At 46.4% G+C, this 16,367-nt stretch overlaps 6 protein-coding genes across 6 annotated transcripts; 4 read left to right on the forward strand and 2 right to left on the reverse strand.

Moving 5' to 3' along the window:
- Nucleotides 1-122: 122 nt before the first annotated feature.
- On the reverse strand, nt 123-775 carry GLAREA_05459 (P-loop containing nucleoside triphosphate hydrolase; the record flags this gene model as incomplete). The annotated part of the gene is made up of 5 exons (XM_008078748.1): nt 123-254; nt 306-386; nt 445-590; nt 637-653; nt 708-775. 5 exons carry the CDS (start codon nt 773-775, stop codon nt 123-125), a joined length of 444 nt encoding a protein of 147 aa, XP_008076939.1.
- A 907-nt stretch (nt 776-1,682) lies between these two features.
- GLAREA_05460 (Acyl-CoA N-acyltransferases (Nat)) lies at nt 1,683-5,068 on the forward strand (the record flags this gene model as incomplete). The annotated part of the gene is made up of 4 exons (XM_008078749.1): nt 1,683-1,769; nt 1,821-2,112; nt 2,162-4,111; nt 4,164-5,068. 4 exons carry the CDS (start codon nt 1,683-1,685, stop codon nt 5,066-5,068), a joined length of 3,234 nt encoding a protein of 1,077 aa, XP_008076940.1.
- Nucleotides 5,069-6,223: 1,155 nt separating this feature from the next.
- On the forward strand, nt 6,224-8,689 carry GLAREA_05461 (P-loop containing nucleoside triphosphate hydrolase; the record flags this gene model as incomplete). Its single annotated transcript, XM_008078750.1, has 2 exons — nt 6,224-7,897; nt 7,949-8,689. The coding sequence occupies 2 exons, from the start codon at nt 6,224-6,226 to the stop codon at nt 8,687-8,689; spliced, it is 2,415 nt and encodes an 804-aa protein (XP_008076941.1).
- A 651-nt stretch (nt 8,690-9,340) lies between these two features.
- GLAREA_05462 (RmlC-like cupin) lies at nt 9,341-10,494 on the forward strand (the record flags this gene model as incomplete). Its single annotated transcript, XM_008078751.1, has 2 exons — nt 9,341-9,748; nt 9,853-10,494. The coding sequence occupies 2 exons, from the start codon at nt 9,341-9,343 to the stop codon at nt 10,492-10,494; spliced, it is 1,050 nt and encodes a 349-aa protein (XP_008076942.1).
- Nucleotides 10,495-11,159: 665 nt separating this feature from the next.
- On the forward strand, nt 11,160-13,093 carry GLAREA_05463 (uncharacterized protein; the record flags this gene model as incomplete). The annotated part of the gene is made up of 3 exons (XM_008078752.1): nt 11,160-11,548; nt 11,601-11,965; nt 12,018-13,093. The coding sequence occupies 3 exons, from the start codon at nt 11,160-11,162 to the stop codon at nt 13,091-13,093; spliced, it is 1,830 nt and encodes a 609-aa protein (XP_008076943.1).
- A 415-nt stretch (nt 13,094-13,508) lies between these two features.
- On the reverse strand, nt 13,509-15,752 carry GLAREA_05464 (Chaperone J-domain-containing protein; the record flags this gene model as incomplete). The annotated part of the gene is made up of 4 exons (XM_008078753.1): nt 13,509-13,669; nt 13,723-15,310; nt 15,361-15,672; nt 15,720-15,752. The coding sequence occupies 4 exons, from the start codon at nt 15,750-15,752 to the stop codon at nt 13,509-13,511; spliced, it is 2,094 nt and encodes a 697-aa protein (XP_008076944.1).
- Between the last annotated feature and the right edge of the window lie 615 nt (nt 15,753-16,367).

Here is a 16,367-nt window from a genome sequence, read left to right on the forward strand (position 1 = left end):
CGCTTCCCTGTAACCAAATAGCTCCAAGTGAATTCGTCGACCCTCGGTGCATGGAAGAAGCCTTCTGAACGACCAACAACAATATACCTCAGCAATGCCTTGGAAGTCAGTAGTACTTTGGGTCAATACAGAAACAGTCTTTCTTTGGCATCTTGCACCACCCATTCCAGCCCTTCATCCAAATTCTTTCCGGTGATAGCGCTGCACTGCATTATGTGCCATTTGTGAGTCTTGATTGCATCTAGTTGAAGCCCCTGTTGTACAAAGTTAGTGTTGTCGCATGATAACGACGGACTGGTAGAAACCTTGAGGATTTCTGCTTCATCCATACAGCCGTTGACGTCTGTTTTGTTAGCAAACACAAGCAGTGTTGCCCCAGACAGCCTCTTTGCCTCGTTAGCCGCGACTCAAGTGGAGACGAACTTCTGATTCATGCGTGCTCACCTCTTCTTGCAACAGATTGTGCAACTCATCACGACAGTCCTCGATGCGAAGCCTGTCCGTGGCATCCACGACCCATAGTAAAGCATCAGTCTTTTCGAAATAGTTCTTCCAGTACGAACGAAGAGTCTTCTGACCACCAACGTCCCCTAGACAGGATCAGCAACGGCGCACGGTGATGGTTGACTGACAGACAGATGTTCAGTTTATACCTTTATCTGGTCAGCAGCTATTCATCAAACGAAGAGATGATCAATGATACGAACCCGTTGTGGTCGATGGTCTTGATGATAAATCCTAACGTAGGACTGACGCTGTTAACGTCCTCGTTCATGATTCTCTTGACTATCGTAGTCTTGCCTGCATTGTCAAGTCCACTGTCGAAGAGCTGATCAGCGCATGTTCAGTAAGGGTCTGTGGTTGTCTTGCAGCATCAAAATCCGCATCTCCTTGTCCTTCAATCTTGCTTTCCTCAAAATTGACAACATCTCTGCCTGACGGAAATAGTGGCGATGATGTTATAGATTCGTGATGGTTGTTGCAAAAAGTTCTATTGGAATAATTGGAAACCGTACCACGTGACTCCTTCTTCAACCCCATCATCTCATATCCAAGAGAAAAGTTAAGTTGCAGTTTGTATATTCCATTGCCGTCATCAGGTGCGAGCATTCAATGGAGCTTCAATATGCTGGAGCCAATCAGTGTGCTCATTGCGTGTATACAACCACTGCTCGGTGCCTGCGGTTCAAGTTCTCAGAACGGAAGGAACAGCCTGCTTCACCTTCTAGTCGGGAGTGAACGTCGAGTCTCTATCAAACTCGTATCAAGCGAGGAGCTCGGGCTCCTCTCACCATCGACGTCTCGGAACTGTGCTAGACCTCACCTTCGATTTTTCATGTTTTTCTTTTTCTTCAAATGGACAATAGGACACACAGATTTCCATTATCCACTTTCGTTATCTGACCCGCCTCCTCACTTTCACTTACTATTGTCTTCGTCAATACAATCTGCAGAGAATAGGTACGATTGTCTTACTTTCCCTATGCAGAAGTGCAGAAACTGCCAACACCTTTAACAACCTCTCGTCCCTTCCTGACCACTCTTTTTTCTCCCATCACCGTCACCAAGTTACCAACTCATTGCAACACCACACGATCACTCTAGATACTCTGCACACTCTTTCCACTCTCTCCACACACAAACTTGATTTACATTGGCTTTCTCGCGAGATCAAATTCAAAATGCCGGGTATTCTCTCTGATGATCATCTCCGAGCAGAACTGCTAGCAGAAACTCTTCTGAACTTAGGAAAGGGAGGAATGGAAACTGTAAGCTCTCTGTTGTCTTTGGGAAGTCGGTGTCACTAACTATTTTCCAAGTCAAGATGGGCTCCAGCTTCGCATAAGAAGTACGGTCTTCCAGTAGGGAGAATTTCGTACATGGACCCCAAAAGCTATCAATCTTTCCGCTCTTCCGCGTCACCTCCATCGAATCCCACCGCACCAAACACGCCTATTGCGTCTATAGAACACGCAACTACGGCCATCAAGATCGAAGCCCCGGGATCTGCGTCAGATGATGATGTTGAGCATCTCAGTCTCCATGATATCAAGTTGTTAAGCGGAGGGAAGGGTCTAAGCTCATCATCTTGGGCCACCCCTGGGTTGAAACGTGAGCTTAGTTTCGATAACTGAACAGTACTTCGCTAACATAATTATAGAACCCACACTAAATCGACCAGCTCAGACTAGAACGACGTCTAGTTGGATGAACCCGCTGTCCCAAAACTTTGTCCCTGCATCTTCTTCACGACATGATTCGGTGGCAGAAGATGATAGATCGTCATCCGAGTCCAGCAATATGAAGACTTCGTCACCACATGCTGGGTATGTCACCAAAGGTGATGCCCTAACAGCTAAGGCAGCTTCTCACAAGGAACCCTCGTGTGTCGATAGATCTAATCATTCTCGGCCGCACAACAAGTCCACACAAATGAGCAGTGATAGCAAATCATCTCAGCTTGCGATCGAGAGCGTTATGGACGCAAGCTATACTCCGACTTATGAAGAGATATGCAACCGGGAATCGCCGTGGTACAAGCCCCCGCACATGCGCAGTATAACTGACTGTCCTAAGCCTGCAACCAAGAGCTCGATGGACCCAAATCATACACCAACTTATGAGGAAATGTGCGATCGGGCATCGCCATGGTACAAGCCACCTCACATGCGGCCAAAAGCCCCAGTCAAAGCTATGGACAAGGTTGACCGAGAAGCACATGCGAATTCTTCTTCAAGTTCTTCGTCCTCGGACTTCTCTTCTGACTCTGGAATCATCGTTACTACACTTCCAAGTTGCATAAGAGAAGTCCAACAGTCAGATCGCTTAGAAGAATCTCTTGCTGTAGAACGGGCATCTCCAAAGCACCATGCAACAGTTACTGAACATGCTAGGTCGAAGAACGCAGGAGAACCTGGTGTCCCTTCAGGTCCCGAAGTTCCTTATGTACTTCCCCACCTACGAACGACCGAAAGTCACGTAAAAACCAAAAAGCCAGACTCGCCCGCCGTGGCCCAGTACACTCCGTCTCTAAGTTCTGTGAACGCTTCAAGCGGCGGAGCCCCCGTTCAAAGTGGCACGAAAGCCGAGCAATTGCCTGTGAAAAAGTTTGACATCAACCATTGTCCTGTTGTTGAGCACACCACCCGGCAGGAAAGTATTGACTCTGGACGTCTGACAAAATCAGACAAAAGTTCTACTACTCCTGCAGCTTCAAAACTAGCATCACAAAACGACTTCATGAGAGCGTCTGCTGCCCGTCCCAAACAAGCAGCGTACAGGAGTAGCTCACCGAAGGCAGCAGGGAATTCTGGGTTTTCACCTAGATTTACAAATGCGTCCATCAACCCACTTTGGACGACTACCACTGATGCTAAATCATTCATAGCAGCTGTCAAAGCGAAGGAAGTTCTGCAACCTAAATCGGCACAGCGCTACTACCGCAAGCAAGATGAAGGGAATGGGAATAGTCCTGTTAAGTCTTCCTGTGATGAAGCAAGTACGGGTCGCGCTCCATCTAAGGAGAGAAACATCAGAGCTTCTAGTCCGAAAGCTGCTGAATCCTCACATCTTGGAACGGCTATTACTGAAGATAATACCTCCCGTCGAGCAAACGCCCAAGCAGATCTGAGTTACGAGCAACGCATTCTTCTTGAAATGACTGAGATTGAAAATCTGAAACCGAGTACAAATGGCAAGTTATTGACCAAAGACACATTGCAGGCGATCGACGATGTTGCTCCTCGCTCATCAGCATCCAGTGTTGCTGCCTTCCCGAGCAACTTCGGCGACCGTGGTTCTGATAACGACAGAGCAAAAGAAGGTGTGAGAGCCCGACAAGGTCGGGATGGTGAGCTCCTGGACTGGGATGATAAAATGATGCCACCCCCATGTGACTGGGAAAGGGACAGACCAAAGTTTGACTCCAGTAGTTACCTGAGCGAGTATATTCTGGAATGGTGTCCAAAACTCGTTGACGATCGTATTGACACAACTGCCAAGGTATTTGCGTCTGAAATCATCCTAAATAACATCGAGGTCTACGTGGCCTATCCAATTGAAAACCTTCATTTCGTTTGCCCACCGAAGGATACTGGCGGCACAATACCAGGTAAAAGCGTTCACTACTATTTAACATGTGTTCTCCTGCTAATTATTGTTAGATCTGGAGGCGTCTGAAGACAAGACTAAACAAATGATACATACCGCTCAGATGGCCATAGATCGGCGAATGACACAGCTTGCATCGAAGCTCAAGCACGAACGGAAAGCGCGAAAACATGCTGAGATGGTGGAACGGGAAATGCAAAATCAAATCGATTTGCCGAATCCTTTTGCCCCAAAAATTGATGTGTACCTCCGCCCAGCGACGGTGGGAGATGCCCAACAGGTGGCTCACATATACAACCATTACGTGATGAACAGTCACATAACTGAAGATCAAGAGCCAGTTAGCACTGACGAAGTCGCCAATGTGATTCAAGCTTCACAACGAGAACGACTTCCATTTATTGTAGCCATCTTAGGAAACGTTCCTGAGTCTTACACTAGACAGCATAAGACGAAGAGATCTCAAAGGGCAACGCTATCAGAATATGAAGAGGTGGTTGGTTTTGCGTCAGCCGAGATATTTAATTTCGGTTGGGGTGGTTCGCGAAAAGGCCGATCGCGTGCTACCGCAAATCTTCAGCTCTACGTTTCTCCAGAACATCTTCGTCACGGTATAGGTCGTAATTTACTCGACAGATTGATGTTCACCCTCAAATCGACGTACCCATTCATGGACGCCTGCGCTTGGTTGAACCCAGATGGCGAAAAGACTTATGACGTTGGAGGAGCTGGAAAGTGGCACCAGTTGATGTTTCAACTTCCAATACTGAAGAAGGACGATCCAAATCTGGGCTGGGTAACCACATTCTTGAAGAACCATTTTTTCTTCAACCTCGAGGGTATTCAGAGATCATTGGGGAGAACAGCGGCTGATAGAGGGATCCCTGTCTTTACCGATACGGCCATCTTTCAAGCGGAAGCTCTTCAAGAGGAAGAGTACTTCGATATAACATCGTGAGGGCGTTGCGAAGCTGTTGAATCGAGCGGAGCGATTGAATCACCCGTCTTATCAACGGGACAGCTGCCAGCTATTTGCGGAATGTATGTGTAGCGTTTTAAAAATCATGTCGCCTTCTCCGGCTTAGTTTCCTTTGAGATTTGGCAATTACTGCTCTTTTTATTGACAAGTACACGGAGCAGCATGGATCAGACGACTTAGTTGCTATGTCGAAGATAAAATTACATGCTCTATTTACATAGATAGTCGTTAATTAGTTTGCTCATACGTCTTGAGAATTGAATTTCTTTATGAATCAAAAACGGAGTGATATGTTGTTGTTGATGTAGGCCTATGTAAGTCGAAAATTTTAGCCCATACTTCAACTGGCATTGAAACACCCCTTAGTACTCATGAGTCGACACGACAGCATTAAGTGAACTAAACCCTCGCGGTATGTCCTCGTGTAATGGGCCTAACCTTGAGATACATATTTAATCTTTTTTGAATTCCATAGCTACTAACAAATCAGTTTACCTTAATGAGGTTCTCTAGAGAAACACAAAAATACCTTCTTCACATGTCCTTAACCACGTCTTCTATATTCAGTAGAGAGCTAACGTGATGTCCATTGAAATGTATGGCCCCATCGAAGCTTTCTGTCTATTACAACCCCTCTCGTCAAAAGATGTCGAATTCACAGCCGAATGTTTGGAAATGCTCTTCTATTTTATTACAGTTCTTACTACACAATTTAGCTATCTGACGTAGGAGACATCTGTTATTGACTAGGAATGGAAGACATACAAAACCGAGCCGGTTTGGTCAAAGTCATGAAAAGTGAATTTTTTTGGATGGCAAAGTATATATATATATATAGGACGGTGATAGAAACTCGCTGAAGGAACACATCTGGTCCCGCGCTTTTCCACATGTGTCGGCTTAGGTTGGAACCAGGTACCTTGGACTTGGTACTTACTTGAAGTTCTGAACAGACCCCGCCAGGGGTTAATGGGTAAGCGAGGAGGACCCCGCAGCGGTTTATCCAGCATCTTAACAGGGGGTTTCTGCCAGTCTCACCGCCTAACTTTTCAAAAAAGTTCATTCAGCGACGAAAACTTGGGATTGCGAGCCGATGAGACTTATTACAACAAAACCATTGCATCCCAGAACAGAATGGCGCCCGCTACCAAGAAAGCTCCCCAGGATGATTTTGTGCTGACGCTTTCTGATAACGAAGAAGATCTATCAAAGGACTTCGAAGAAGAAATACCCGCCTCTCCTCCTCTCTCAAACAAGAAGCGGAAACGCGCATCTGAATCAACTTCAACACCAAAAAAGAACAAGAAGTCAAAAAAAGGCAATGCACATGATTCCGATGGCGAGGTAGAGCCCAATGAAGGAATATGGGGTGCGAAGGACGAGGACGATGGAGCCATGGACTCAGATTTCGAATTTGCTTTGGAGGGTGGTGAAGGACGCATGGAAGATTTTGAAGGCTGGGGTTTTGAGGGTGCAAAGAAAGGCCTCAATGGTGTTTCTGGGGGCGACAAAAGGGCTGTGGACATTGACGATATAATTGCGAGAAGGAGGGAGAAGAAAAATGGAGAAAAGGTTGTTGTTCCAGAAGCCAACGAGGATACGACTGCTGGTGACAGTGACGATCAAGATGTAGAAGATGTGGAAGCACTGGAACTCGAGAATTCTGGGGACGAATTCATGGCTGAGGATGGATTCGGTATGGGCGCTGGCTCTGCGGACGAGGATTCTGATGATCAGCAAGACGTGCAGGACCCAGAGCTTTCAGGCGAGGACGGAGAAGATGATGGGTCCGACAACGAATCTGTCGCAAGTGCTGTACCACACCCAGACGACGAAGTACCTGAAGCTTCGTCGGACGAGGAAGACAACGACGAAGATCCGGAGGAAGCTGCTCGGCGAGAAGCATTTTTTGCACCAGAAGAAAAGCCAGCCAAAGGTTCTAAGCAAACCACAAACTTGTCTTTTCAGACTATGTCGTTATCACGACCAATTTTACGAGGCCTTGCTGCAGTTGGTTTCACGCAGCCAACCCCAATTCAAGCGAAAACTATACCGGTAGCTCTGTTGGGAAAAGATGTGGTCGGTGGAGCCGTCACTGGATCGGGAAAGACAGGTGCCTTCATTGTGCCAGTTCTAGAACGGTTACTATATCGTCCCAAGAAGGTGCCAACCAGCAGAGTTGTTATTCTTATGCCGACACGTGAATTGGCAATTCAATGTCATGCTGTAGCGACAAAGCTTGCGAGTCACACTGACATCAAGTTCTGTTTGGCAGTGGGCGGTTTGAGTCTTAAAGTTCAAGAAGCAGAGTTGAGGCTCCGGCCGGACGTTATAATCGCTACTCCCGGTAGATTCATTGATCATATGCGTAATTCGCCAAGTTTTACCGTCGATACTTTGGAAATTCTAGTCCTCGATGAGGCTGATCGAATGTTGGAAGCTGGTTTCGCTGATGAGCTGAACGAAATCTTGACGACAATTCCTAAGTCCCGCCAAACGATGCTTTTCTCTGCTACAATGACATCTTCTGTTGATAATCTGATTCGTGTTGGATTAAATCGACCTGTCAGGATACTCGTTGACGCGCAGAAACAGACCGTGGGAACCCTGATCCAAGAGTTCATTCGTTTACGACCTGGCAGAGAGACTAAGCGAATGGGCTATCTGTTGTATCTGTGCGCCAACGTATATACTGATCGAGTCATTGTCTTTTTCCGCCAGAAGAAGGAAGCGCACCGAGCACGTGTGATATTTGGTCTTTCTGGCCTCAAAGCTACTGAATTACACGGTAGCATGAGTCAAGAACAGGTGAGCTACTACGACATATTCTACCTTGTTCCTTTGCTGACACAATTCTAGCGTATCATAAGTGTAGAGGCTTTCAGAGATGGCAAAGCTTCGTTCTTACTTGCCACCGATCTCGCCTCGAGAGGTCTAGATATCAAAGGTGTCGATACAGTCATAAATTATGAAGCACCGCAGTCCCACGAAATTTATCTTCACAGAGTAGGAAGAACCGCTCGTGCTGGACGTCAAGGTCGTGCATGTACATTGGCTGCTGAGCCGGATCGTAAAATCGTCAAGGCAGCGGTTAAGAGTGGTCGGTCACAGGGTGCCAAGATCGTAAGTCGAGTGATCGAAGCAGCAGACGCGGATACCTGGGCGGAGAAGGTTGAAGAGATGCAAGATGAGATCGAAGAGATTCTTAAAGAAGAAAAGGAAGACAAACAGCTTGCACAAGTCGAAATGCAGGTTCGAAAGGGAGAAAATATGATCAATCACGAGGACGAAATCAAAGGACGGCCCAAGCGGACCTGGTTTGAGAGTGAAGTTGAGAAGACGGCCGCTAAAAAGGCTGGTAGAGCAGAGTTGAATGGGGTCGAAAGTATATTAAAGAAGAAACCAGGGAAGTTAAGTAACAAGGACAAGAAGAAGCTTGATGATAGGGATGTGAGGATGGAAGGAAAGGTTTGGAAGAAGGGGAGGGCAGAAAGGGACGGGAAAGGTGCGCTTGCGAAGGCAGAGAAGGGGAAGAAGAAGATGAAGGGTGGGAAGCCTCCAGGAAAACCTACAAAAGGAAAGTTTGGAAAGAAGAGGTAGTCTCTGATGATATCCAGTATTGCCGATGTTAGATTATAAGCACGGAGCATGAATCACGAATCATAATGTGAGCTGCAAAGTGTATTTACCACAAATGGCTCGTGAGTAACTTGGCTGTTATCATTTTCTACAGCAAAAGTCTTGTGTGAAACTGCCCGTTAAGCAGAAGAAAGGCTCTCGATATCAAGCTACATTGAGCAGACAGATCAATGACCGATTATTGCTCAGTCATTCAATTGAAATCCCGGGGTGTGATTGGTGTACCCAATGATCTCGCATCGCCTCGCAACATATCGCATCGTTTTGCCCGTGTTGTATCCCGCTTCCCCCCCTTTCTTTTTAGCGAGGTCGAGAAAAGCGACGACTGACACATTATACACGACAAACTTTCTTCTTGACCTGCATTTCACTGAGTCTCTTCGTGTTTTTCTCTCGGTACTGGACTTCCAGTAAAACTTTAGACCTTCAGCCATTCTGCAAATCGGCTTACTCATCCGCGATAGGTTTGGTTACTACACCCTTGTCCATTCCTCAAGCGTTGCGAGCTATGTTTCATATATAAGTTGTGTTCATAGCAAACAGAGTTCTTAATGTGAACTTTCCCCAGTAAACTCATTCTATAATCTGGAAAATTCGAATATTATCTTCAAGATGGGTAAATCACCTCACGTTGCATTTCTCATTTCCGCCGAACCGTTTTACAACACTAAATTGGGCTCCTTGCAACGGATATCCTCAGACGAACTGCCAATTCTCAAGAACCTCTCTATAAAACGTCTCATTCTGGAACCCGGATCGATTCGTGAGCCTCATTGGCATGCTAACTGCAATGAGCTCACCTACTGTCTCAGCGGTAAAGTTCTGGTTACTCAATTGGACGTTGGAAATGAGTTTATGAACTTTACGATTACTGCTGGTCAGATGTTTTTTGTTAAGACTGGAGCGCTGCATCATATTGAGAATATTGGGGAGGAGACTGCGGAGCTTATTGTCGCGTTTAGACATGAGGCGCCGAAGGACTTCTCTCTCTCGGCGAGTTTTGGCGCTATGAGTGATGCTGTGAGTATAGTTGTTTATTTCAAGTTTTAAGGAAAAAGAAGTTGGAAATTTCATCGACATTGGGTGGCTCCGAGAGTGTGAGATCTAGTGTTAATATGTGTCAGGTCCTTGGGAACACATACGATGCACCTAGCTCCGCCTTCAGAGGGATAACCCGGAACACTTCACCAAAATACATAGTACAACGCAAAGGTAACCCTACTGTGCCTGATACCGCTGAACTCCCCAATCCCCACAAATTCGATGTTGAAAATGCTCCTAATGGTCCACAAGTTGAAATCGGCTCAGCGAACATGGCCCGAAAAGACTTCTGGCCAATTCTGGATAACATGTCAATGTATTCCCTACGCATCGAAGAAGACGGAATGCGAGAACCTCACTGGCACCCCTTTACAGCAGAGATGGGCTATGTCCACAAAGGGAACGCCAGGATGTCCGTCATGGATCCCGATGGATCCGTAGACACATATACTTTGAAGCCTGGAGATGTCTACTTTATTCCTCATGCTTATCCGCATCAGATCGAGGTCATTGGGGATGAAGAGATTCACTTTTTGATCTTTTTTGATGCACCTATTCCGGGAGATGTTGGATATAGAACTTCGGCAACGGCGCTTTCGAGAGAGGTTTTGGCGGCTACTTTTGGGGTTGATGAGGATCAGTTACCGGAGTTTCCGTTTACTGTTAAGGATCCTTTGCTGGTAGGGAGGAAGAATCCGGTTGATCCTGTTAAATCCAAGATTTAGATGTTGAGGTCTAAAAAGCCGAAATGTAGACTAGAAATTCTGGTGCTTTGATAGTAACGGAGAATATCTAGAAATAGAACTCGTATCAAAACCCATCCAAAAAAGACCGGAAAGGAAGTTGTTAGGTGATGTTGCCAATATTCTAAATCCTCTTCAGTGACTTCTTGAGATGAGGGTTTGGACACCCGGCTCAGTAGATCATACTGTACGACTTCTCGTACGACGGAGTGATTACTACTTCTGGGGAGATGCAAGCAAGTAAATCTAGCCCGAGAAATTGCTAATTTTGATGAGTATGAGCAAACGGAAGATTCTCGTGTGCCCTGTACCAATATTTGCTTTCTGCGAGCAAGCACACCCACTATGCCAGAAGCCGACGAAGACATGGCTCAGCGGTAAATTACAGGAAACCAACTGACGCAAGATAATGAGGGGATACAGATTATAAAGATTGATATGATATTAACAACGAAAAGCAACGCCTCACAACAATTGAGTTTCGAAAATAAACTGGGTGAAGATTGTTGTCGCTAAGCGTGATGTCGAGTGACGCGAGCGACCCCAGCTTTCCTTGTCACCCCACGTTCCTGTAAACTATCCTCACGACATCGTCCTCGGCGACGCAACTTGCCGTTGATTGTTGATATGCCACCACCCATGAAGCAATGGATTTACGACGAGGCCAGGCGCCGATGAATATCGATCTTCCAAAGAACAACTTCGACCAAGATTCTCCTCCCATATCCGCCCTCTTCATCATCTATTTCGATATCAAGGCCGGCTATACTATCGGATGGAAGCGAGCGTTGGATGGTGTCGAGCTTGAAGGTGTCGTGGAATATAAGAGCTTGCCCTCTGGACTACACACTGTTAAAGAGGATTTGATATACTTCGTACACGATAACAATGCTGGACTTAGTGCTTTCGTCAATGCGCCGGCAGCGGAAGAATCAAGAAATGCGCAGATGATCGCAGTTGGGGTGATGGTGCCCTTGAGCTATGGCAGACTGGGAAGAAGTTGGAAGCACGCCGAAAACTTGAAGAGAATGGCAAGGTACGATCGCGGATATGCTTCGTTGGAATGACTTTGCTGATATAACCGATAGTGAGCTCATCAAGGACACGACCAAGACCGAGGTTCTCGAGGAATATTGGGAACGACATAAGGGGCATGGGACTACACCATTCAATGAGCCGGAGTCTCCAACAGAGATAATCAGTACTGTTCGATTTACACCGTCCCAAACACCACCGAGAAATGGCGTTAAGCACAACAGAAACCGTTCTGCGTCTGACGGCGCAGCTCTGCTTCCCCCAGGACAACATTTGGCCGCATACCACCCAGCTCGGAGTCTGCCAAATCTTCTCGATGCATTTGGCCCGTTGATTTTTCCATTATATAGGGCGGCAATTTTACGCAAGCGAATACTCCTGACCGGCCATGCGCCAGTTCAGGAAAGTTGTAATTTTGGTAAGTTCCATGTCCATGTCACTCACTTCATGGCAAAGCTAACTCTTTGCAGTATACGACATTTCTGTTCTTTCAAATATTCCTCTTGCAGTGAGCGACCTGCTGGCATCCAGCGCACCTCCTCAGCGTCTCAAACCTTTGTTCTCAATTGGTGTTCACGATATTCCATTATTAGAAGAGGACCTACGAGCCGCCAAAGCCGCAGCAACAACACCAGGGTCATCGGTAGCCGAACAGAGGGATGAACCAGGATGTGGTTGGATAGCATGTACGACGGACAGTATTTTGGCAATGAAGAGCTCATTGTATGATGTTCTAATTACCATGCCACCACTGCACTCGGAAAATGCTTCCGAGAAGGTGTGGCCAAAAATCGAATCACCTCAAGGTGTGGAAATGAGGGCGACACAACGGGATCTACGTCGTTACACGGCTCTGAAATGGGGACTCTCACGAAGTAGCTCAGCTCCAACAAGCCCGTCAACCAGAAGACGAACACCGGAAGAGCCAGAAACCGGACGTACGAGTACATCCAGTACAATATCCGCAAATCACGAACCGCTGCTCGACATACCTGACACAGATGATATAATTGAGCCACAATCCTGGACATCATTAGCGTACTCAGGCTTCATGTGGTGGGCATCAGCCGGCGAACAGCGACATCACTCAGAAGAAGAATGTGATTCAGATGCTGTCCTGCTCTCGGGCTTAACATTCTCTCCCGATCCTTCACCCTCTCAACCACGCTCCCAATCTACAGTCTCTTCAGGCGGAAAACCATCGAAAGAAGACAGCAGCGCTAAGCAGGAAATGGCCATAATAGCATACTTCCATCGATTAACCACCCAGATCCTAACAACATTAAGTGATATAGTAGATGCAACGGATTCAGATGATGAGCGCGAAGACGAATCACGCCCATTACAAGGCAGTCCTGATAGTAACGAGGAACAAAACAACGATCCTCCTGTGTATATTAGCAGTACCGATATCGAGAGGATGGGTCTCGATGTGTGGAGTTCCACTGATCATTTGTTTATTGAGGAAGTAGCAAAAGAGTACTTTGCGCGTCGTGCGCATATTGAAGGTCGCAACGTGGATATCTGTGGGATTAGGATCTGCTGATTATCATTTGCATTTTCATCTGCTGTTGTGGCTATTGGAGACTTCGCTGCATCTCGTTTTGCTTCAGCCCACAAAAGGGCGTGTATAAGTGAGGAGTACATGGAGTTATATTTAGCAGTGCGCATCTCAAAAACTTATTTGGGAACCGGGAGTAGAAATACGGCCAGTGACAAAGGCTCTCTTTGAATGGAACAATTTTTGGATTTTCAGCAGATCTTAGCTCACGATCTTCTACTTTAAAAAGAAGTACGGTACTTGTGACCATCCTGCAACAACATCTCGTCAGTCCCATATGCACAAGTGCTTGTGTATCGTAATAACCGGTCTACGCCATGCCCAAAATGCCGGTAATTTTACATTTCCGCCCCTATGCACCAATCCAAGAAAGCAAAAACAAAACAAAGGAATCACAAGTTTATTCCTCATCTGTATCGGTATCTGTCTCACTAGTGTCTTCGACTTCTCCTTCGGTATTACTTTCTTCGTCAGATGACTCCTCTATTTGCTTTGCCTTCTTTTTCTTCTGTGGCGGCGGGGCCCCGGTTTTCAGGGCATGCATTTGGCCAGCAAGAGAATCTGTAAGAACATTGTTAGCTACTGTGTTTACAAGAGGATCGGATTTTACTAACCTTCATCAGGTTCGCTAATGTCATCGTCTGAACCCATCTCTTCCGCTTTGCTTGCCTCATCAACAACCAAAGTGATTTCCATTTTCGTGTCAAAGCCAACGTACGAATCGCATATTAGGTGCAGAACAAAGGTGTAGTGACCCGCCTGCGGAGGTGCCTGAAATTGTGCTTTGAGTGTTTGCATATTGAAAGTGGGCTTGCCATCTTTCGTATAGATAGGTTGGTCAAATGTCGTAAAAGTAAAAGGAGGGACAGCGACTTTGCCTTGCTTGCTGTCGGTAAGGAACACGTGCCATCGTGGAGAGTAATCCTTAGTAAAGTATGGAGCGTAAGCCAGAGGAGGTTGGACAGGCTTTTGCTCCGGCTTCTTTCCATCCTTACCGCCGCTCTTTTCACGGCCAAGAAGTGCGTCGAGGTCCTCCTCATCAGGGTCGATATCCTCGAGGTCCAGCTCATTCACTTCAGGGATATTTTCACTCCCTGGAGGAATAAATCTGCCTTTGACGACCATTGAAACAAGGGAACTCGGAATGATGTATTTTTCTCCAGTAACTTTGAAAAATCCTTTTTCGACTTGAAGGCGCGGTAGTTGTGTAGCCACAGAAACAACTGTCTTGTACTCGGCCTCGGTTAAGAGGCCTTTGCCAACAGACAATTTGCGTCTGTATGTTTCCGGTAAACTCATGTATTCCTGTAAAGTCAAGTGGGTTCTAGAGTCGCCTTCGATAGCTTGGGCAATCGCTGGCGTGATGTGAGGAAGCTGTAACAACGGGGAAGCCCCAGGAGGAACAGCCTGAATCAAATTCTGGGCGGTCTTGTACGAAGAGATGATTGGCGCAGTGACACCAAATGCGAGGGAAATAGCACCAAATGAGGCATTCAGAGCGTGCGCAATGGGTGCGGCTTCCAGTTTAGCCTGCTCCAGTGCGGGATCGTCGAGGTCGACACGCCCAAGATATGCCCATAGAAGCGCAAGAGCCTTTCTACGAACACCACCTTCCAGATCTTCGAGTTTTAGTTTGTCCTTCTCTGCAAGCCCACCAGCATAGGCATTCGAAGCACCTGGGGCCAGGATCCTAGATTCCAGCTTTCCAAGACCAGATTCTGCCTTCTCCCCCTTCAATGCAGCCTCGAATTCGAGACCTGTACTCAAAGCACCAACAACACCGCCCTCCGTAATGTCTTCTTCATATTCTCGGAACAAGTTGTTCGCGCTTTCGATCAAGACCTTCTCCTTAGACATTCGTTGAGTTCCATACCACCAACTTCCAACAAGATATGGCAATAATACACCCAGTAACGCGGCATAGACTAAAATCACGTATTTTCCATTCCCGTCCGCGATGATGAAATTTGGGAGCGCAATGCCGATGCTAAAACTCTGCTTTCCATCAGGGTGACCAAATTGAATAAAATTATTTCGAATATCCTCATCCGTCAGAGCTTTGTATGCCTTGGTAAGATCGACAAAGTAGTCGTTCAAGGACTCGATGGTTTCGTTTTTCGCTGGGTCGGGGCGAATTTTATCGGGGTGGAACTTCAATGAAAGGCGCTTATAATGAGACTTGATTTCCTTCTCTGATGCAGACTAAAGCCTTGTCAGTATAGTCTTGAAGTTCTTCAAACGGACAAGCTTACTTCAGAAATACCTAAAATATCGTATGGATTCCAGACTTTTGGGATTGTTCGCGCAGTAACGAAAATCAAATATGCCATCAGCGCCATGACGCTCCATCCAATCATTACGGTGATAACGCGCTTCAATCTCCTATCCTTCCTCCTCTGCGCCTTTCTTTGAGCGTCTACCAGATCCGCATTCTTGGGCCGGTAGTCTGACTGAATTCGTGGTGCAGTGGCGCCAGGGTCTGAACTGGGCTTGAGGACACTGTATGTCAGAGGCAATGTGACTATGCCAACGATCGTGAGGATGAAGATAGGAAAGAATTGACCCTTGGTCCTATTAGCAATGATTAAAGATAGCATTCTGTTCTGCTCACCTGTTCATCATACGAATAATCCGTCCCGCTCATGTCGACGGTTTCTGGTCTGTCCACCCAGGTCTACTACGAACCTGCACGTAGGCGGATTGAACTATGTCGCTACGTCGCAGTGATGGGCTTCGTTGGGGGCGCAGATGAAAAGAGTGTGCTTTCTTTGAATTAAGAAGGAAAACACTACGAAGATGTCGGGAAAGAAGGAAAGTCCGTAGTGGTGGTGGGAGGTGTTCATTATCCTCGAACTCGGTTGTGACTATCGTGGCTTCTATAAACTTCCGGCAGGGATTAACGATCTGGCGCTAACGGAATAGGGTTTAGCCTTGACCTCGAACCTTAAAAATACTTAACAATACGTTGTCATTTTCCAAGCGCTCATAACCTAGACTTTTAATCACGACTTTCGTGATCCTTCATTCTTCTAGAGTAATCACTTTGGCATGCAAATTATCTTATGTCCAGCTGTTTCAAAGGTTACAATTTCATCCACGCATGTAGAAAACCTTGCAGGCATTTGGATATACAACGAACTGAGAATGCGGAGCTGTGAACTCTAGCTGAGGATGGTCAACTCACTTTTCACAGTTACTTAGCACGTGCTTGGGTAAATGATCAATTCATTTATTTGTATCGTAATTCATGTTCTAGTTC

Source organism: Glarea lozoyensis (assembly GCF_000409485.1).
Source record: "Glarea lozoyensis ATCC 20868 chromosome Unknown GLAREA10, whole genome shotgun sequence".
NCBI lineage: Eukaryota > Fungi > Ascomycota > Leotiomycetes > Helotiales > Helotiaceae > Glarea > Glarea lozoyensis.